Raw genomic sequence first — 23,311 nt, forward strand, 5'->3', positions numbered from 1 at the left:
GGGGGTGGAGTCTTTGAGAAAGAAGGTTAAGCTGGAGAAGTTTCCAGCTGAATCCATCTTCAGTGACTGCGGCTGTTCCTAGTTGTGGTCTTCAGTGACTGCGGCTGTTCCTAGTTGTGGTCTTCAGTGACTGCGGCTGTTCCTAGTTGTGGAACAGAGCATGTGCGAGGCCCTGGGGCTAGGGTTATGGAGGGTGGAGTGTTTGTTGTGGACAGTTGGCCACTCTCCAGGCTTCAGAGCGCCCTCACTGAGGCAGAGCCTGTGGTGCAGCTGAGCAGGGCAGGAGCTCAGTGAGGCAAAGCCAGGCTTCACCGAGGACCTGGCATTGGCTTTGCCAGGTCCTTCAGAGTTTGAAGCCTGGGCAGGGGGTGCATCTTCCTGGTGAAGCCAGACAAATCTCCAGGTAGCAATAAGCTGACTACACAGCCTTCGTTCCTGAACACATGTTCAAAAGCGATAAAATAAATGCAGATGGCTTCTCCAAGCCTCAGTGGAGGATTTTTACATTGACTAAATGAACTATAAAGCACATATAAACACACATGTGCTCACACACAACACAGGAAGGGAACAGCAACAGAAAAGTCCTCAGAAATACCAAACCCGAAAATACCAACACCAGCCTAGAGGAAGCATTGTTGAACACGAGAGAGAGACAGAGACTGAGAGGCAGAAACACAAGAGAAGAGCCGTGCTATAATTTGCAAGGAGGAAACAAAACATACATGCACACTCACTCACAAATGTACACCTCAGAGAAGCATGTCGGCAGAACTTCTAGCAAAAAAATTACATTTCACTGCTTGGAAGGGTTAGAAATACCTTCCCTGGTTTGTCAACTGAGGATTAAAGGCCTTGTCAGTAAGACTGGGCCAGTAGTTTGGTTGAAGAGACCTGCAGAAAGGAAATGGGCAAATGCCACCCTAAGGTCCACCTCCCGTAAGGTCCATGATTAATACATGTTAATTATGACTAATCCTCCACTATGGAGCTTGGAAAGTCCCACCAAAATTACAGAATGAGGGGTCCTGCAAACCCTGCAAAAGCTCGTCATCATCAACGCTGAAGGAGGCTTCTTATGTGCCAGGAAATGGATGATTTTATTAGGTTGCCAAACAATCTTATGAAGTAGCCACTATCCCCACTTTACAGACAAGTAGACAAAGGATCAGAGAGACTAGGTAATAAGCTCAAGGTCGCCGTCTGTAAGAGGGGAGAATTTTAGAGACTCACATATGGCAGAAAGGAGTCCCATCAACAGGCAACAGAGCTTCTCACCCTAGCATTCATTAAGGAAGTGAAGATTACCCATCTGGACTCTGCCCCTCTCTGCAATAGATTCTCATGTTGTTGAAAGCCCCAGTTAGGACAAGGGAGTTATTTAAGGTCATGCAGTTATTGGTAATAAAGTTGGCCCACAACCCATTTTCTCCTGTGCACTCAAGTTCTTCACACTGCAATATACCTCTGCTTAATGAAGCCCCTGTAAGAAACTAAGCAATAAGGGAAGATAAGGAGAGAGTGGAGTTTTTCCAGGAGCCAGATACTAGCTCTCCAAGCCTCTCCTGTCTCAGAGATGGGTTTAATCTTCAACTAACCCCAATGGCAAATGTGTACATTGGATAGAAACAGGCCTCCTATCCACCTCGAGAAGGCTCTGCCCTGGGCCCAGAGCTAACACCTTGACTCTGGCAGCATCTGAATAAAGTTACTGACGTGGAACTGGGTAATGCCGCATTGCCCTGGCCTTCCGAATGGGTGCGGCTGAGCCGTCAGATGGCCTGCAGCCCAGAGTTCCTTTCGGGAATATTTCGGTCTCATCCCCAAGTCTCTTCTTCTCAGAGCTGCACCTGCCCAGAAGCATGCTGCTCCAGACTTGCTCTGGACAAGCCAGCAAACTCCTTGCATTCCAGGCAGAGCTCAGGACTCAGCTCTACTCCTTAGGGTCAGTGCCCCGCAAGGCTAGGCTCTGGGGTCCTGTCACTGAAGACCATCTCCCTAATAAACCAGACCACCCTCTACCATTCAGAAGTTCCAGAAGAGGACCTTAAGGGCACCTCAGCTGTAGGCCTGAGGATAGAAAGAAAGGCCCATATGATAGGCAGGTGAGGGAGCATTTGCAGCAACTCCTCAACAGGTTTCTCCAACTTTCTAGAATCCACTGTTAACCAGGGCCGTAAAACTGCTTCTTTACATTCTCGTGTTGCTCCTGCAGTGCTGGCTAAACAATCGAGACTCAGGCTGTATAGATATGCATCAGCTGCAGTATCCCTCAGCCTGCTGCTTCAGGGGTGGAGGGCTTCCTAGAAGCCCAGGGAAATGGTCACTTTGAAATGACGAGCTCCTGATAACTGGGCTTGGGCTAGTCCTAAGACTCTCCTTGTCCTATCAGCTGGTTTATTGTGCTCTTGAAGACTCAGTGAAATAATGGGACAAAAGGTTCCCATGCACAGGGCTGTGCTCTTCATATATCTAGGACTATAATACCCACTCTGAAATGTGATGCTGCTATGTGGGAGAGGGAGAGACTAGTGACGAAGGGTCAAGACTGTGCCATCATTGCCACATAGATTACAATCTTCACTCTGCCACTTACTTACTAAATGACCATGGGCAAGTTGAACCCACCAGCCTCAGTTTCCTCGCCTGTAAACTGGAGATGATACTGGCTCCCTCAAAGGATTTGTGACAATTAATGGTGGCAGGGTTTGAATATGCCTGGCCCGTGATGGGCACATGGTCAATTCCTTATTTCCTTCCCCCATATTTTAGGCATCCAAGATCAAGTGCAGTGTCATGATGTTCCTAACTAAGGCTACTGCTATTTGCTGAGTCTATTTCAAAAGTTCATGTCCCATAAAGGACACATTCCATACAGGTGTGTGTGCTAAGGAGATGTCAGTGTGTAGGCTGCTTGAGGTAAGAGCACACGTGGGCCCTAATGAATGCAGGGCAATCCAGGTTGGGCAGAGAGCGGGGCTTCAGGGCGGTACTGGATTAGCAGACACCTTGTACCTCCGCCAAGATGGGAGATGAGCGTCTTTATGTTCCAACTCCAAGAGGATGAACTGCTTCTCAATGGGAAATGGGCATCAACAAACTCCTTGACGGACATCTCTGGTGTCCCCTCAGTCCTGCCTGGGCATGACAGGTGAGGCCATCACCACAATGACCCCTTGGCTGTCATGGACTCCTGTTGGGACTCAGAAGGCACCAAGAAGGTCCCTTCCATTTCAGCATTTTACCTCTCGGGGGGATGGAAGGGAATGGTTGAGGGACTAACATTCTTGAATGCCTGCCCTATGCTAGAAAGTTTCAGGTGTCATAACCTTCCTCGGACGTAGCCAAGGACCTCTGTCTGACTCTGATCCTAGGAAGCACAGGCTTGGAGAGTCTCTAAAACCTGGACAAGTTCACAGGGGAGGAGCTGGAACTTGAACCCAGGTCCGACTCCAAAGCCCTAGCACTTTCCAGCTCTGCTCACAGCTCTAGAAGGGGCTGGCAGATGAGGAGGGGTGGTCACAGGCTGAGAGTCAGCCATAAATAAATTTATCCTCTATGTATAGATGATTCACGATCCATTTCAGTTTGCTTCTGGGTAGTCATGCAATTATTCTGTTACAAATAGTTTTAAAAAATTCCTATGTGCCTAAAAAGATGAAACCACTTGCAAAAAGCAAAACAAAATCCAAAGCCAAAAAAAAAAACTTCAACCCTTAAACAACCCCAAACCCCAAAACAACAAATGTGCTGCAAAGAAACTTCCAGAACTAAAATTGCCAGGGTTGTTGTTATTGTTCCAGGACCACAGCATTGGAGCAAATCATACTTCTAATTTTCCAAGGCAACAGCGGAGAATTCGATAGAGAACTTGCTGGCCAGAGCTACAGGGTATCATTTTCAGTGGAGGCCATTGCAGTTCTTTTAATTCATTAACCCAACATTAAATGTACCAGAAGAGGGACATAACTGTTTATACACAACTCTGACATCATCTGATTTTAACAAGTTTACTAAAACGACAGTCATGGCCTTGACAATACTGAATGCAAAATACTGGTGTACACAGATTTTACAGAGTGACTCCTGAGAGCCGGATCACAAAGCAAGTTTTAACAGATGGGAGAGGCCTGAGGGAAGGCAAGCACACTGATTTTATTGAGAAAAAAGCTTATATACTGTAGGGTTGCTGAAGTTTAATAAATAAAGGTCAACTTATAATATATAAAAACAATATAAACATTTATATGCTACATGCATATCATATAATTTAAAGTAATAATTTATATATGGGGAGAGATGCCAATTCATGTTCTTCCGATTTTTCTTGACAAGGCACACACACAGGACGTGTCTATCCGTATCCACCGCCAGCCCACGAGTTTATTGTTTTCTGAAGTCAGTGCTCGGACGTAGGTTTGGGACGTTTTGCACTGAGAGTTCCAGTGTTTGTCATCAATGCCCCTGCAACCGTTTTTGACTGGCCTGGCTTCCTTACATCGCGTTTCATAAAAATATTGTTTGACGGGAGAGTTGCCCGTTTTGATCTCCCCCAGCACCGTGACCTGGTGTCCCCGAATGTCGATGGCCGATGACTTGTCGGTCACCCACAGACTCTCACTGTCACATACCGAGTACTCCCCTCGGTGACTCTTATGCTCCGCGTACCGTTTCCGCCGTGATGTTCTGTTCGCCACCACGGGGTTGCCCACATAATCCTCCATGAGATACAAGGGCGGGGGCTCCAAGGGGGTGCTGTCGCTCAGCAGGACCCGCGGTGAGTTGTAGCGTCTCTGTTGTCGTAGCAGTTCGGTGTCCACTGCAATCACCGGCTGGAATTCTGACTTGGCGGCCTCTCCCCGCTCCGGCTCTCGGGGGGCCTCTGCTTTCGGCAGGGTGCTCTGGTAATTCTCCTTAACGTCCACCATCTGCTTGGAGAGCTTGTTTTTCAAGATATCTGCCTGGATCAGCTTAATAATCAGGGAATTGAGCGAGTCTTCTGGCAAACTCCTTTGATCCATGTTGTTACCTTGGATGCCACGGAGATAAGCGAGAAATATCACATAAAACAAGATGGACATCACCTTGTTCACCTGTAAGAGCTGAAAAGGAAACACAGGTGTTAAGAGCAGGCCGTGGCAGCTGAGTCTGTGTTATTCTGGCACCAGCCACCTGAGGCTGAGTAGCCCCGTGAGGGCACAAGACAGGGTACCGCCCCCCAGGTAAGCCACACAACTCCCCTCTGGACATTCTGAAGAGGTGATTTATTTCCCCCAACCCCGGGAAATACTGCGGAATGCGCTTCAGGTTTGCTGACTCTGCTTTTTGCACGGGTTGTATTTACATTCGATGTCTGCTTTATCCTGCAGCCTCTGCTTGTGGGTGGACGATGTCCTACCGCTTCTTTAAACATCCCTTGAGCCTGCAAAGATGCATGATTCACTCTACCTTGGCAAAGCACGAAAACTTCAAACCTGAGAATTGTAAACACGGAGTAACTTCCCTTGAGCAGCAGCAGCAGCGGTGGCCTTGTAATTGTCTCAAGAAAGAGTTCGACTGCTCCCTAGCTGCAGCCCCTGGAACACCCTGAGGCTGAGGACTGGTTCAGTTGCCCCCATATTGCAGTGTCAGATGTGGGGTCATCCCTGGCCAGGCCGCAGCTGGAACGGTCTATTCTCCTGCCCTTGGAAATGAACACGCAGGGCCACTACCCACTCTGCGAGAGGGCCTGCGTTCCGGGGTGCTCTGCCGAGCCTTCTGATAGACACGCATCACCAACTGATCTGCTCCATCCCCAGGGACCCTCTCCACAAAACACAGCTCTGCCACAGCACTACTTGCAGAAGAGAGAGATGCAGAATAACCACCTTACATAAATGGGCTGGACTTGGCCAGAATAGAAGAGTCATTGTTGATTCACTTGCCTCCTTTAGATTTTTAACATTTCTGCTACAAAATGTTCCTTTTAGTAGTTATGCTTCTTCTAATTCTACTATTTCCTTGTTGAAATGGCATTTCAACCCATCCACGCTCTCATTCTGTTGCCATAGTAGAAGCTTAACACCGGGCTCCTGTGGAGTCCTGGTGGAATTACAGTGCTGATCTCAAGATACCTTCCTAGTCTCTCCCTCACTAGAGCAAAGCCCAGATCTTCTGAAGGTTAGCACTGGAAGGAGATGCTCCAGGTGGAGAGGGGCAGCTGAGCTAGTGATCCTCCTGATTCGTCCACCTCCTTGAGATATTCACACCTTAATTACCATCGCTGCCACCTCACTGGCTCCCAGGGGGGTGCATCATTTCCTCTTTAAAGTTCTGTCTAAACATGGAAAATAAAAACTCTTCCCCTGGTTCACCTTTGGTATTTTCGGAAAGACTTAGTACTAAGTCCAGGGGGAAAATAGACAGGAAATAAACAAAGCTGACACAAGAAACAGAAAAGCGGTCCTGCTAACTGGCACCTATGTCTGAGCCTGCCAGTGCTCACTGGCTCCCAGGACTCACAGACAGCCTCTTTCCCAGCTTGTCTGAAATACTGCTGGCTCGCTTGTCCCTAGAGGTCAACAACAGCGAGGCACTCTGCTCATACGGCCTCCTCTTGCCGCTGTGATAAGGAGACCATCTTCTTTCCATGGGAACTAGTCTTTGGGAAAACTGACTCCTTCAAGGTCAAAGCCAAGAGAGGGATTCTAGCTTTGCTGCTCACCCTTAGAGATGACTCTAAGGAATTGTACTATCCTAGGAAAATGGTTCCACTACAGCATAAGGAATCTCCTTTCTATTCTGCATACAAGTGACATTTTCTTCAATATTACAGGCCCAACAAAATGCAACTTGAACAATACAAAGAATATGGCATACAACTAGGATTACATTCCCTACTCCCCTCAAAAAGAATAGTACAGCTTCAATAAAATCATTTAGGACTGACAGTCTATTGAAAAACAATTTATTAAACCTCCCAAAAGTTCAGCCACTGTAAACTAAGAATACACAGGATATCCGCTCTTAAGGAAATAAATCAAGTATGGCTAGTGAGGGGAGGTCTCAGGTAGAGTAAGAGTCAAGGTACAGATTAGTGAGGTAATGACCAGGGTGAGCTGAGAGGGAGAATGCTGCTGATGCTGATGGATTGAGGAGGAAAAAGTAAGAGTCTTTATGGGCGGTGGCTGGAATATGGAACCAAAGTTTATTAGAAGTAGATAAGCCATATAAAGAGGCCATCTAATCTTATTCCTTCATCTTATAGATGAGGACAACCTAAATGCAGTTTGAAGAGGAGGCGAGAGGCCAGGCATGGTGGCTTATGCCTGTAATCCCAGCACTTTGGGAGGCCGAGGTGGGCAGATCAGGAGGTCAGGAGATCGAGACCATCCTGGCTAACAAAGTGAAACCCCGTCTATAAAAAAATACAAAAATTAGCCGGGCATGGTGGCAGCCTGTAGTCCCAGCTACTCGGGAGGCTGAGGCAGGAGAATGGTGTGAACCCGGGAGGCAGAGATTGCAGTGAGCCGACATCGCGCCACTGCACTCCAGCCTGGGTGACAGAGCGAGACTCCATCTCAAAAAAAAAAAAAAAGAAGAGGAGAGACCCCACAGGAGAGTGAGAGGGGTTCTCTGCACTCCGGCCCTCACCTCCCTTTTCCATGTGATGACTGGGCTCACAAGCCTCTTGCTGCAACCCCATTCACTACTCACTGCTACTCAAATCATGACCCACGTGCACTGCCTCTCCTGTTGAAATTTCACCCGTTTTTCAGTGCCTCATTCCAAAGCTGACCTTTCTACAATGCTCCCCCAAGATCCCAACGGCAGCACCTGCCACTTCCTCGCAACCCCAGCCTGCTCTCCCAGTGGCTGACCATTTCTTTCCTACTTGCTATGATACTTTGTAATAAGTAGTGGGAGTAAGTCATCTGCAGGCTGGTGAGTGTTTCTAAACTCTTTAGAAGGTGTCTTAAAGCCCTGCAGGCTTCCTGTGGACTCCATTTTAATAATCGACTTCTAGCTTTTTTCCTAGAGAGCAAGTCCAAGAATGTTGCTAACAGAACTCCCCAAAACACAGAGGTTTGCAGCTGGAAAGGACCCTAGACAACCTCCTCATTTATACAGATAAGGGAACGGAGGCCTGCAGTTGTGGCGAAGTGAGCTGTCTAAGGTCAGACTGCTAAACAATGGCAGAGAGTGACAGGGGCATTTGGTTCATAGGCTCAAGAAAAATCACGTGGCTTGTGCACCATCAGAGTTATTGTGAGGGGTAAACAATGAAATCCACACGGAAGCACCTAGCATAGTATCAGGCACAGAGTGAGCACGCTAGAAATGTTAGAGAACATGAACCTGAATGGCCTGTGGCCACAGGAGACGGTGCACATCTGCCCTTGATGCACACGGGCAAGGGACCCAGCGTCTGGAGAGCTCCCTCCTCTACATCTGGCTCACAGCAATCTCTACCAACACGGTCCCCACAAGGCTTTCCCCCAGATGCCATGGTGCCCGACTGCTTGGATCTGAGACCAGTTACACTGGTTGTGGGAGAAGAAAGGAATATTATGAACTGGAAGCCCAGAGAACAGACAAATGATGAAAGCAAACGCGCGCAAGGGAGAGGTGGCATTTCTGAATTCGCTGGGGGAAAGAATAGATGCATTCTGATCTCTGGTCACTTTTTGGCCACCAATAACTTCATTTCTCCCTCCATGTCCGGGGTGGGCATCCCCCAGTGGGCCAGTTCCCTGGAGTGGGGAATGGAAACAGGAAGGCAATGCCAGCTCCATCCACGCAAGAAACAGCAGCTGGTTCTTCTATTTAGAGGGATGTCTATGCTCTTTCTCTAGGGGTCACTGTCATCTGCAGAGAGCTTCATTTAAGCAACTGTCATATTGTGCTATTATTGTTGGTATGCCTCCTCTTTGATGACAGGGACCACGTCCTTTCCATCCACACATCCTTGACGCCCAGCACAGGGCTGGACACGCTGTGGAGTTTCGATGTCTATTTACTGAATGAGCGCCTGCTACGATCGAGAGCTACCCAAGGCGCCGCTTACTGGCTGGAGAGCCTGCACGGGCTTTTGCCAAGCCTGGTTTTGGAAGCCAATCAACTCTGCCTTCTTTTCCCAAAGAAAACACAGACCGTGGCTCTGAAGTCGGCCACGGTCCCCAGGCTCTTCTTGGCTATAATTAGAAAAAGACCTGTTAAAGACCTTAGTAAACCCCCTTTCTGCACTCTCCCCAGTGCCCATTTCCCCTGCTCAGAGTTTTCCAAGATCCTGACCGACGTGCATGTGCGATTTTCCTCACTTAGAAACGCTTTCCCACATATGGTGTTTTCTCAGTCCCTGGAGCAACATTCCTACAAGGTTTCACCATCCCTCAAAATACTCAAAAGAGAGCAATTTCTGATTCCTCCTTTTTGGCTCAGTTTGCAGCATCCACAGAGGGTTTGAGGGTATTCAAGAAGCAGCTGACATGGAAAAGGAAGCTGGGTAGACAGTGGCACAGAATCTGAGCCCCCAGCAACCTGGGTCTGCCCTGTCACAGGCAGAGACGGGGCTGCAGCCTTCAGGTTCCAATTCACCTCTCCGGGACCAGCTTCCCTACACAGCAGCACCTTCCGACCATGTACCTAAGGACCCCTCTTGCTGCACATGTGTGGAGTAAATTTTTAGACTGCTTGGGGTGAGACCATCAAGAATAAAAATGCAAAGTGCCGGGTACTGGCTTGTATAAATCTTAAATCCTAGTAACAACCATCCTGAAGTAGGTACTATTATATTTTCCATTTTGAATGGGGAAACCAAGGCAAAGAGGGGTTCCACAACTAGCTAACAAGCAACAGAGCCAGGATTTGCACCTTCTGGCTCTAGAGCTCATGTTATTAATGATGACACTCTGCTGCCTCTCTGTCTATCCCTGCTCTCAAACATTCTAGAGAGTTTACTTCCAGGGGAAGCCCAAGCTCCAAGCCTGGAGCCAGGATGGCTGCTGTGAGCAGGCTGTGCCCTTCCCCAAGAAGCCTCAGCTCTAAGCAGAGTTTGCAGAGATTTGAGGCCATCACTCCTGTGTCCTCTTCCCCATATTCCCTATGAAAGCATCCCCCACAAAAGTAAACACAATCCAATTCCCTCACCCTAGTCCCTCCTGGGCCTGATGCTCTCCAGTGCAGCCCATCTGCAGGTCACCTGTGTCTGCAGAGACCCTGTGTCGTAGTGGACAGAACACAGAGTGCACCATCTCACATCCTGGGTTTGAGACCAGCACTGGAAATCTGGGTGACTTACAAAAAAAGCAGAAAGGCTCTGTTTTAGCTTTCCTCAGAGAGGAGTCATGAGAGCAGAGGTGAAAGCAGTTTTTAATTTGCTAAATTTTTAATATGCAAATTCAAGAGATTTCATTATTTCTGGTATAGCCATATTCTCTGGAGGCGAATGCATTCTCTGGCTGGGGTCAAAGAGGACACTGGCCAGCTGTGTCCAGAAGGGCCTGATTCTTTGGAGAATTTCTTCAGCTATGACATGGTCTCTGACTAATGCTACAGGCTCAGGAGACCATCCTGCCAGATCGCCCTAATGTCTTGTTCAGGGACTGGAAAGGGAGAGAGGTGGGAAAGTGATAGATTTAAAGCAGAATGACAAAAGGGAAAGGAATGTGGTGGAAATATTAAACTAAGGCCATATATAAAAGACTGGCTATGCTTGTTCCCCAAATCTTAATTGAAAAATTAATTCACACTGGCTTTGCTCTGAACATAGGTCTTGAGGCCTCAAAATTAGTCAATGGGGCCACATGATGATGTTCTGATCCATGACAAAGCTGAGAGCCGGGAGAGAGAGATCCTGGCGGCGCATCCGCTGGGGATTGGTCTGGTTTTGGTTAATCTCTTTATTAATGATCCGGAAGCAGGAGGGAGGAAAAAGTGGCAGATTAATTAAAATGCACAGATGACGCTCAAAGGGAAGGTGCTGCAGACACCAGTGAGGACAGACCAATTAGGCTGAAGCACCCGTGGGGGTTGGCAACCTGGAAATAGCATGATTAGATTCAAACTAAAACACGTAGGTTAACTCACCGGAGGCACAATGGATCCAAAACCAACAAGGGAGGGAAATGCTTGGAAAGGGATGAAGGGAGGGGGTGACTTGGAATTGCTACAAGGAGTAAATGAGAAATGAGCTCACATGAATAAAGCTGTGTGGGTTTCCACGGCACCTTCTTCCCTGCTAGCTCTGCGTCCTCCACCTCATTCACTTTAGCACACCTCTTGGGTAGTAGCAACCATGAAACTCCCTGTCTTATGGAGCACAAAAAAGACATAAATTGAGGGACAGAGCCAAGATCAGAAAGCAGGCCAGAGACGGTCCCCAAAACATGCTGACGCGCATGCTCTAAAGTCACAGAAAACCAGAAGCAATCAGTGAGCTAGAGGAGAAACAGCTAGTCTCTCTGTTAGTATTTGGTGAGGCGTCATTAGACAATCCCTGAACTCTGGACAGGTCTGTATCTATGTAGTGTCAAACCAAGTGAGAGAAGGGACAGGGAAGTGGATTCCTATCCTGTTCTTTAAGATATCTGATTCTACTGTTGTTCCTCTCCTTAAAACTTAGCACTTAAAACTCAGGGCTCTGAAACTGACTAACACACATGGTCAATCCTCGGCCCAAGATCTGAAACAGGACAAGACCCTCAATTTTCAGAAGATGCTGGCTTCTCAGCAGCAATGAGACAAGACACACAGTCAACAGTGAAGGCATACTCTAGGATAAAATAAAATAAAACAGAGAACCTCAGAAGACTGACTTGCCTCCCTAAGAAAGGAAGTACTGAAACTGGTCCTTCTGAAGGCCAGAAAGTGAGGAACAGGGATCCCTGAACAGACAAGAAACCTATATCCCAAAGAAAGCTAAGTGGACCGAGATGGAGGTAGAAAGCTGTGAGTTTCCTTTGCACAGCTGTTAGGAGACGAATTTCACATTGTTCAAAGCATACCCTCCTCTAGCCCCGAGGCCGTGAAAGATGGAAGGCATGGCACGTGTCAAAACAGTGTGTGCCAGCCGCTCCAGGGAAGAAGGTAGGACAGTTATTCCCCAGGCCAAGGAAGGCTCTGGCTTAGCCCCGTCTTGGCAAAGACAGATCTTAAAGGAGCTTGGTATGCCAACACAAGCCCCAGGAAACTCAGGTTTACTTTATCCTTTGCATATCACAAACTCCCATGTCATGGAAGGAGGGTGGACTAGGAAGGATCTGCAGAGAAAACCTGAGTCAATCCAGCTACTAGCCATCATGGTGTCATCCTGCATTTAGTCATATTTGTTTTGGTAATTCACACTCATCCACCACTGTGCATACAGGTGTGCATGCCTGGGTTTGTGTGCCTACACATACACACACACACACACACACACACACACACACACACCACGTAACTACCTGAGGTGAGGATGGGCTCTGGTCAAACTGTTTTCAAATTTTTGAATTTTGAAAAATTTGAAACTATTTTCAAATTATTGAATCATTTAACATTCAGAAACATTTCAATTTTGGTATCATTTTCTGTGTCTGGATTACTCCAATCTCTAAGTGTAAAAACACACAAGGGGAAGTTGCTTCAGCCACCTAGGCAGCTGAAGGTACAGCTGGAATTAAAGAATAACTTTGACCTCAGAGAATAGGTGCCCAAGTCAATGTTTTTGTTTTAAGTTTATGCTTATGTTCGAGTTGAGTTTATAGTCAAGCGTATACGTTGTCTGCAAAATGCTATATAACTGTAAGTGATACCATTACAAGGTAGGGGCTGCTGAGTAATTGATTTTCAATAATTATAATTAATAATAATGATGATAATGATGAAAGTATTTATCTTATCCACCCAGACAAGCATGAGTCTCAAAATGGCAGAATAAAGAAGTTGGCTTCCTCTTGAGGGCTGAAGGCTGAGGGAAATCCCAAAGCATGCCTTCCATTCAATTCTTACTCTCGTTGCCTCTCCCAAACCAAGACCACAGCTGGCTTGGCAATGGCCAAACCCTTTTTGTGTGCATCAACCATAGCAGCAAGTTGGGGATAAACTCAAACCATATTGATTTGGCCCCCAAAGGACTTGGCTGCAGAAAGTGTGGTCAGATGGCAGGCTGACTCCTCCAGACCTGGCCATCAGGCCTGTGTCAAATATGGCCCCTCATGTCTCCCTTCTGCCACACAGCCAACTGCCTTTCACAAGGATGAGGTATATTGACTGGTGGTCTGCGGCTATATTGATTGGTGATCTGGTCTGGATCCCTTCTCCAGAAAACCATGGTGTCTGAAGACTGAGAGCTGCAACTGTCTTTTGCTCCTCAAGGTGTCTCTCCCCTCTGTTCCCTGTGGCCACCATCATGCTCTTGAATACTTTTACAGACTAGGGAACTGAGGCAGAAGAAACACGTGTCTGGTGCTTTTCTGAGTCTCTTCTCACCGACTCATGTAGTGATGCAGGGATGTGCACACAGGAAGAAAACCACTCTTCCATCAAAACTGGAGTGTGTGGTAGGCACTTAATAAACACTATGACTCCAGCCCCAAACACTCCAGTGACTCTTTCTGGGCAGCTGGGCAAGACTGAAAAACCAACCCAGAGCTTGTCCTCTGAAAGCAATTTTGGCACAAAGACTCTGAACCCCAGGCTGTCTTTAATCACAGACACAAGTCATAATAATCGCTTGTAATAACAGCTCACATTTATTGAGCCTCACCATATGCTAGACTGTGCGGAACACTTCCCATGGATGATCTCAATTAATCTTTGTGGATACGATTATCATCCCCACTTTTCAGCCGAGGAAACTGAGGCTCAGAAGGATTAAGTACTTTTTCTCAAGATGACACATCAATTGAGAGGCAGAGCCAGGGAACAAACCCGTGTCCCTGTCATCCCACAGGCCTAACTCTTGGCTAATATTGCAGAATATCTCTCAATTTCACTCCAAAGTCTAAGGCACCTGCCACTTCATTGCAGTGAACTAGGTAGCAAGCAGCATGCTGCTATATTAATGTTTCTTTCTTTGTAGAGTAAGAGACATTCAAGACAGATCCTCTGAAACCTAAAGGGGAAATTTCCAGTCTAAGGCTTGCCTCACCAATTCACAGTAGCTGAAGAGCATTTCTACGTGACACGGGGCTAGTGGGATCAATTGCTTATGGTTTAGTTTCTCCAAATGTAAAATATTCCTTTCCTCTTTTCTCATTTGATGGTAAAAAACTACCAAGAACCCAAAGATTCATTTTAAAAAATGGCTGGAGCGTTGAAGGTGGGACAGATTTCTGATTCTTTTGTTTTCACAGATTGCAGCATGTTTGTAGCTGATGATGAGAAACAAAACAATGTAGGCTCTTGGCACATCCCCTGTTCTGATCTGTTAATAAAAACCAGCTCTGCCACTAATGAGCTTTGTGGCCATGGCAGAATCACTGTGCATCTTGGGGGCTCAGTTCTTGAGCAGTGTTTCTCCAGAGGGGTGCTACTAGGATTTCAGACAGGACAGTTTTTTATTGTTCAGTTTAATCCCCCACGCATGCAACGCAGGCCCCCACCTACTAAATATCCATCGTGACCCCAGTCGTGGTGACAACTGAAAAAAAGGACCCGCACGTTTCCAAATGCCACTGTGGAGACCCCTCAGTTATGAATCACATAACACGATGCTGGGTAATTAGTTGTTTTATGATCGTTGGCCCTTTTACAATGTAATCAATGCTAAGGCGTCCTTCTGCTAAAAAACCACACATGTGCCCATAAAGGAAAAATATTGCAAAAAATTTCAAGGTGATTCAGAGTCCATAAAAGTCATCCTAGTGTCCCACAGATTTTAGGTTTAGAATTCGTGAACTAAAGAATTTCAAAGGTTCTTTCTAGTTGACATACCCTATGCTTCTATTATCCTGTGCAACCCTAAGTCATTTCTTCTCCAGACCAAACAGAGAAGGAATTATTATTATCAGCCTAATTTTCTGGTCCTCTCTGTTTCTCTGTGCCCTGTGAAGCCCAGGGTGCCAGGAACTGGCATCCAACTCTATTAGGATTGTGGTACAATGGAAAGGTTATGGGGGGAAAGTGACTTGCCCAAAAACCAATCAATCAATCAATCAGTACAAGAGCCGGAACCAAGCCCAGCCCTTCAGATGACCAGCCCTCCGCTGTTCATCCACAGACACACACAGAGCAGTCAGTGTATTTCAGGACACATGGAGGGAAGCCTGCCCACACCTATCAATAGGGTTTCCTGGGGGAGGCACAGGGGTCCCAGTGAGCCTGACCAACACAGCATGTCTGATGCTGTGTGTGAGAGGCTTGAGGCCCCAGCAGCCCTACTCAGCCCATGGAGGCAGCCCATGGAGGCAGACTCTTTCCCTTCTTCCTTTCACAAGTGTCTGTGTAGCACCATCTGTTGGCATCCACCTTCCTCACGGACACCAGGAATCAGAGCATTTCCCTTTCCGTCCATAAACCTGCAATCACCCTGGGTGACTTCACCTCCAACCTGATGGCTTTTTCATTCCTCGGTCTCCATGTTCCTGCACATCCTCAAGACCTATGTTCTCCATGATGTTTGAAAACGCAAATGAGATTCCTCAAAGACCTAAAAACAGAAATACCATTCGACCCAGCAATCCCACTACTGGGTATATACCCAAAGGACTATAAATCATTCTTTCATAAAGACACATATGCACATATATGTTCACTGCAGCACTACTCACAATAGTGAAGACATAGAATCAACCTAAATGCCCATCAATCATAGACTACAGGAGATGAGGCATCATCTTGTAATGTCACCAAGGTCATTCCATTCCATTTGCTCAGAAGGGCCTGATTCAGTACCTGGACGAGGAATCTACAGGGATCTCTAGGACGATTACTGGTGTTTACCAACTACTCAGGGCTGGAACCCTGAAGAACAAGGGAGTGCCCTGGCACTGTTGGTCTCCTGAAGGTGTGCGCCAGCGGAGGGTCTGCAAGCCCCACGGGTCTGTCTGCAAAGTGGTGAAGCAGAAAGGTGAAGCCACCCGCTGCTCATGGAGACTTCAAGTAAGTGCGTAAGTGCCAGAGAGAGAGAGAGATAGAGAGAGACAGAGAGAGAGAGAGAGAGAGTCAGAGACAGAGAGAGACTGGGAGAGAGAGAAAGAGATAGAGATACAGAGACAGAGAGAGGCTGAGACAGAGAAAGGAAGAAACAGAGAGAGACTGAGGGAGAGGGAGACAGAGATGGAGGGACAGAGAACAAAGACAGAGACAGACAAAGGATAAAAAGAGAAAGAGACAGAGATACAGAGACTGAGAGAGATAAACAGAGACAGAAAGAGACTGAGACAGAGAAACAGAGATAGAGAGAGAGGGAGACAAAGATACAGAACCAAGAGAGAGGGAGACAGAAACAGAGATGCAGAGAGACAGAAAAAGAAAAACACACAGAGAGAAACACAGAGGGAGAGACAGAGATAAAGAGAAAGGAGGCGAGATAGAGACAGAGATTGAGAAAAAAGGGCGATACAGAGTGAGAAACAGAGAGAGGGAGGCAGAGAGAGAGAAGAGAGGAAAGAGACACAGGGAGTGAAGGAGACAGAGAGAGAGACAGTGAGTGGGGAGGAGGAGAGAGACACAGTGGAAAGGGGGGTCTCTTTCTTGTACAGTGGTTTCAGCTGAGCCCAAGACTCTGGGCGGTGGCTCTTCTACCTGGTTGGGGTAAATTGGAAAGGTGGCGGAGAAGGCCCCTCTGAAGCCAGCATTGCTGCAGGTCTAGAGGGCATGTGCACCTCCATTCACATTAGAGACCACTCCACCCTGCCACCGTCTCCAAAGCCAGTGACCTCCCTGCACTAACCTACATTTCTTTCTATTGCCAGGGAAGTGAACATGCGGGTGCTGTAGATGCAGCAGGTGGCCTAGTCCCAGCACCATGGGAAAGACGAAGGCACGGGCACTCAGTGTCACAGTGCTTCCTGGCTCAGGAAGAGGCTCTCAGAACAGGCCGTGATCACACAGGCCACCTGTACCTTGTCCCAAGAGGGGTGGCAGTGCCTGGCACCCTGGTCAACACAGGCTGGGACAGGAGGGCTACAAGCGACAAGCCAGTACCCATCTTGTGGGAAACAAGTCAGGCAGTGCGTGTGTGTGTGTGTGTGTGCGGTCGTGTACGCATGAGCACGCAACACGTGTCTATGCGTGTCTGTGTGTGAGTGTCTGTTGTATGTCTCTATGTGTGTAGTCTCTGTGTATGACTGCAGATGTGTCCATGTGTAGTATGTGTATGCATGCATATATGCCTGCGAGTGTGTCTGTTTGTCTCTGCGTGTGTGTGTGCTGTGTGCATATCTACGTGTATGTGGTGTCTGTGTAAGCCCGTGGGTGTGTCTGTGTGTTGTGTATATGTATGCATGCGTGATGTCTGTGTATGTATGTTTTGTGTATGCATGTGCATGTGTGTAGTATGCATGTGTGTGTGTGTCTCTGTATGCGTGTGGTGTATACGTCTAGGTGTGAGTGTGTCTCTATGGTGTGCATATGTGTGTGGTGTTATTCTGTGTGTGTGGTGTTATTCTGTGTGTGTGGTGTTATTCTGCTTGTGTGGTGTATGTCTATATGTGTGTGTGCATGTGTGTATTCTGTGAGTGTATCTGAGTGTGTCTGTGTGGTGTATGTGTGTGTGCATGTGTGTGTATGTCTGTGTGTCTGTATGTGTGTGTGGTGTTATTCTGTGTGGTGCATGTATGTATGTGTGTGTGTGCATACATGTATTCTGTGAGTGTGTCTGTGTGTGTGCATGTGTGTGTGGTAGTCTGTGTATCTGTGTGGTGTGACTGTGTGTGCATGTGTTATGTTACTGTGTGTGTGATGTATGTCTGTATGCATGTATGCATGCGTGTGTGGTGTTATTCTGTGTGTAGGGTATGTATGTCTGTGCGTGTGCATGTGTGTGGTGTTACTCTGTGTGTCTGTGGTGTGTGTATGTGCAGGTGTGTGGTGTTATTCTGTATGTGTGCGCATGTGTGTGTGGTGTTATTCCTTGTGTGGTGTATGTCTGTGTGTGCATGTTTCTGGTGTTATCCTGTGTGTGTGGTGTGTGTATGTCTATGTGTGCGCATGTGTGTGTGGCGCTATTCTGTGTGTGTCTATGGTGTCTGTGCATGTGTGTATCGTGTTATTCTGTGTGTGTGCATGTGTGTGTGGTGTTATTCTGTGTGTCTGTGGTTTGTGTATGTCCATGTGTGTGGTGTTATTCTGTGTGTCTGTGGTGTGTGCATGTGCATGTGTGTGTGTGGTGTTATGTGTGTGTCTGTGGTGTGTACGTGTGCGTGTGTGTGGTGTTATTCTGTTTGCATGTGCATGTAGGTGTGGTGTTATTCTGTGTGCATCTGTTTGGTGTGTGTGTCTGCGTGTGTATGTACATGTGTGCGTGGTGTGCTGGGCGAGGAATGCTGAGAAGGGGAGATGCCAAAAAGCAGAAGGGATCAAGAGCCCGCGTCTACTCCCAGCCTCCCCTTTGGCCACTGTGAGTCCCTGGGCAAGTCTGTTTTTCACTCCCAGCTCGGCATCAAATTGCTCCTCTAGCAAGGGCAGGAGCCGGAGGAAATCATCCAGAGACCATCCTGGCGCTAGCAGCCTGCTGTCGTCCACAGGGGTCTAAAGCCAGGCAGGGCTCTCTGGGTTCCTTTCAGCACAGAGGAGTGAGCCAGCTCTGTGGGTCCTCCCTACCCTGCCACCCGCACCCCCAGTGAAGTGCACGTGGAGTCAGGCACGGGGCTCCAGTGGCCTTCCTGGGTCCCCACGAACTGGAAACGTGAGGACAGGCAGGGGAGAAGCCATGAGATGGAAGGAGAAACTCTGGGTCAAGTTTGCATTTCTCATTATTTCTCCAACCCTTCTCAAATTCCTTTTGTTTAGAAACCTCCTTGAGTTTCTGAAGGCTTCCCCCTCCCCCACCCCACCCCCTGAAAAACTCTAGGAGCTCCTGCAGCCTGTAACCCTTCCGGATAACACGTTCCATATGTCGGTCACTCTCGGCATGAAACGTTTGTACTCACTTTTCTGGTCACCTCCTCCGTGGTCTCCCCACATTGCCTCTCCCCAGAGTAGCCCCACCAACCCCCTCTGTAGCCCTCTGTTCAAGAAGCAGGGACTGGGATCAGGTTGGAGGGTCCTTTGGTCTCCCTCCCTGGTCAACTCCCACGCAAGATTCCTGCAGGTTCGCCTCCTAAGTGCCCCAGAGCGCGCCTGCCTTTGCTCCAGCCCGCCCGCCGCCAACAGCTGCAGGGAGACCCTCCTTTAAGCACTGGGGCTAATTGAGCAGGGCTCTGACTGAGCTTGCCACATTATTTGCTTAGAGCAAGCTTTTACAGCAAGGCAACACAGGATTCTATTGTCTTCCTTTCCCACCCAGCTCCCCCTCCTCCCGAGGCTACCCACTGTGGTAAATAAAGGCCGGTGGGATTTTTTTTCCACCCTAACTTTCAATGTTCCCCTTGAGAATGCAAACAGACATTCTAGCCTTCCTTGCTTGACCCTCACCCCAGGCGCCTCCCCCTCCACCCTCCTGATGCATCTTTTGATGAGTGAATTTGATGCTGGAAAACCACACAGAGCACAACCCCATGCAAAGTTTTGTGGGTTTCCCGAAAGAGGAAAAAGGTGGCGTTCAACAGCTCTGGAGGGGCTGCACTGGAAGAGCTGAAGATGACTTTGAATTGATCAAGGGAGTCTGAGAACTACTTATAGTTCTTCTTGTTTGAGAGCACAGGAGTCCTTAAAGGCCTCAGACTCCCAGGGATGCTCAAGGGATCAAATAGAGGCCTCCTTGAAACAGGTAATGAGGCAAGCCCATGACCCAACACTGAAGGCAAGAACAAGTGGGAAACCATGAGGCCTAGGGGCCAGACTGAGAGCATCAAGGCTTTCCCAAAAGACACGGAAAGACCTGTCTGGGACATATATGGCTGAGCCATCAGCTATCTTGAAGGATGGAAGGATGAGAGATTGAGCACCTACTATGTGCCAAGGACTGGAATTTAAAACTTACATCTCCAGCTTTTTGGGGAGAGATGGAGTTAGGAAAACTATGAAGAGAGGCTTTTGCTATGTTAAAGCCAAGAAATCCAGGGCATAGAGTAGGTGAGGGATGAGCTAAAAGTTGTTACTGCTAGATGTAACCCTACAAGCAGAATCCCTGCTTCCCGACTCCTGATCCTACAGTCTTCCTGCAAGATAGCTTTCTCTGTTTGCAAAGTCCTGGAGCCCAGCAGGGCAGACCACATGCCTGTGATCACCAAGTAAGTGGAGCTTCTTCATCCGGCTGTAAAACCTAAGGGAGAGCCCTCATATCTACAAAATGCAGACCATGCTGTATCAGCATCTGTGAGATACTCTAACAGTATCTGTGATGCACCGGTTTACACAAAGTAGATCATTTCCAAAGCGGAACCACCTCTGGCTGCAAGAATGTCCTCTTGACTAGGGAGATGGACGCCCGGGCCCATTATTGGCCCAAGTTCTGCATCCACTTCTCTCTAATTCTAACCAGAGGGAAGCCTCACCAGCCTCACCCACTATCTCCTCTCTCCGGCAAATCTTGGCTCTATTTAGGATTGTATCTGGAGATCAAACAAGTTAGGCAAAATTGTATCTAAAACAATCCTTTTTCAACAAGACTGGTGTTAAGAAAATGACAACAATAATGAAGGAAAACACGTTTGATGATGAGTTTGGATGATGCATGAGGGCTAATGAGACAACTGAACTAGCTCTGATTGTGCTGAGCGGCTTGGCAAGGAACCCTGCAATTTGGCACTAACGAATGGATTAACATGGAGGATCAGTTGGAATCCAACATTGTGCAGAAATGTGCCCTGACATTGTGCTGGGCACATACAGCAGGGGACAATGAGGACCCGATAAGCTGAAACAGAAAAAGATTAGAGCCCTCCTAAAAGGCAATAGATGAGCTCTTCTGCCACTGGACCAATGTGAAAAATGTTAAAGTCGGTTATTTCAAGATTTATTTCAGTTTACTACTAACAGTGCTGTAGTGTTTCTAGACATGCAGTCTAAACGACCAGATTAAAACTGGGTTTAATAGAGGAAACTCCAAAAACTTCCTTCAAGACCTGAGGGTCAATGCAAATCAAAACCACAATGAGATACCATCTCACACCAGTTAGAATGGCCATCATTAAAAAGTCAGGAAACAACAGGTGCTGGAGAGGATACCGAGAAATAGGAACACTTTTACACTGTTGGTGGGACTGTAAACTAGTTCAACCATTGTGGAACTCAGTGTGGCGATTCCTCAGGGATCTAGAACTAGAAATACCATTTGACCCAGCCATCCCATTACTGGGTATATACCCAAAGGACTATAAATCATGCTGCTATAAAGACACATGCACACGTATGTTTATTGCGGCACTATTCACAATAGCAAAGACTTGGAACCAACCCAAATGTCCAACAACGATAGACTGGATTAAGAAAATGTGGCACATATACACCATGGAATACTATGCAGCCATAAAAAATGATGAGTTCATGTCCTTTGTAGGGACATGGATGAAGCTGGAAACCATCATTCTCAGTAAACTATCGCAAGGACAAAAAACCAAACACTGCATGTTCTCACTCATAGGTGGGAATTGAACAATGAGAACTCATGGACACAGGAAGGGGAACATCACACTCCGGAGACTGTTGTGGGGTGGGGTGAGGGGGGAGGGACAGCATTAGGAGATATACCTAATGCTAAATGACGAGTTAATGGGTGCAGGAAATCAACATGGCACATGGATACATATGTAACAAACCTGCACATTGTGCACATGTACCCTAAAACCTAAAGTATAATAATAAAAAAAAAAGAAATACTTAGAATTAAAAAAAAAAAAAAGAAGACCTGAGGGTCTGTGATCCTAAGCTGATTTTGCAAAGGCTAAATGCTGCCCCATGGGGAGGCCTATCGGGCCACAGGCCTGTATGAACCACGAGTGACCCTCACCACAATGCGAAGTGAGTCACATGGCTGCTGGGGCGGGGATCCCTGCCGACTGTAGTCAGACGGAAGGGTCTGGACATTCTTTTTATACTGGCATTGATTCAGAATGTGAAACTTTTGATCCTATAACATGATACATTTTAATTCTTCCTGGTGATGTTAATAATGTAGTTGGCTGATGCCACATGAACAGAATTTACAATGCATGGATGCTTCCAAGAAAAAGGAGGAAGTAGTAACTGTAGCCTTGCAGGTGGACCTCACTTTGCACTCTATTCAGGCTTCTGAAAAACACTGAACGTAAATCAATTTTTGTGAACTGAATTGCATTTTAAAGATACTAGGAGGGTTTGCAATGAAAAAAATCTTATTGTGGATTCCTATGGAAAGCAGTAAATAACCACTTTTCAATTAAAAACACACTCGATATCCAGCTAGTTTTAGCTTAAAGCACAGTAAACCTTTAAATGTACAGCAACTATGGTGTAAATACATTACCATTTTATAATGAACACATGTGCTTTGAGACTAAAGCAGTCACCAAGGGGGTAAGGCTTACTCCTCCATTAGCTCTTCAAGTATTTGGGTGTTCTGTTAATGTGCATTATGTCCTACGGCTAATTCCCCAGAAAGTGAGAAATCTGGAATAAGAAAAGAAGCAGGAAAATATCTCTGCCGGAACTTCCCATTTTTGCACTCCTGTGTCCTAAACAATGCCATCCTAAATTCTCATTATATGCGATACTTTAATATTCTCAAACATCCCAATAAAGAAAGAAATGGAGGGAAGAGGGGCAAGCAGAAATCATGCACTCCATACTTAGTGAAGGCTCATGAATAATTATAGCATCAATAGTGATGATAACTAACTTTGTTAGTAGTTATTCTCTGGCAAGAACTGTGCTAAGAACCCTGCAATCACAACCTGACTTCATTCTACAATAACCCTATGAGGCAGATCCTGTAGTTCACAACTTACCTGAACTCTGCGTATTATCTCACACCCTCGGTGAGACCTGGGCGAACATCCAATGATTAAACATGTTAATATTTCCACTGCAAAATTATATTCACTGAAGTGAAACAAAGACCAGCTCAATTCAGGTTAGGTTTTATAGCCAAATGAATTTGCTGTCACTTTAAGAAATGACTCTGGGTTTTCAGGGCTTTTTGGGTTTGGAATTATAAAGAAGAGACTGGCGATGTGTATTATTCTGCCTCATAAATAAGGGTAGCGCTTGAGATCACGCCATGGCAATACTATAGCTCAGCCTAGCGGAGCTGGGATTCAAACCCAGG

At 47.0% G+C, this 23,311-nt stretch overlaps 1 protein-coding gene across 4 annotated transcripts in view; it reads right to left on the reverse strand.

Moving 5' to 3' along the window:
- Positions 1 to 3,996: 3,996 nt before the first annotated feature.
- The window catches only part of NTF3 (neurotrophin 3), a 64,951-nt gene continuing 45,636 nt past the window's right edge, over positions 3,997 to 23,311 (reverse strand). For all 4 annotated transcript variants that reach the window (XM_003273711.2, XM_030804751.1, XM_030804750.1 and 1 more), the window contains exon 2: positions 3,997 to 5,102. In XM_003273711.2, the coding sequence (XP_003273759.3) occupies positions 4,308 to 5,102 (795 nt within the window). In that variant the 3' untranslated portion in view covers positions 3,997 to 4,307. The remainder of the gene's footprint in view (positions 5,103 to 23,311) is intronic.

The sequence above is a fragment of the Nomascus leucogenys genome, chromosome 23, assembly GCF_006542625.1.
Source record: "Nomascus leucogenys isolate Asia chromosome 23, Asia_NLE_v1, whole genome shotgun sequence".
Taxonomy (NCBI): domain Eukaryota; kingdom Metazoa; phylum Chordata; class Mammalia; order Primates; family Hylobatidae; genus Nomascus; species Nomascus leucogenys.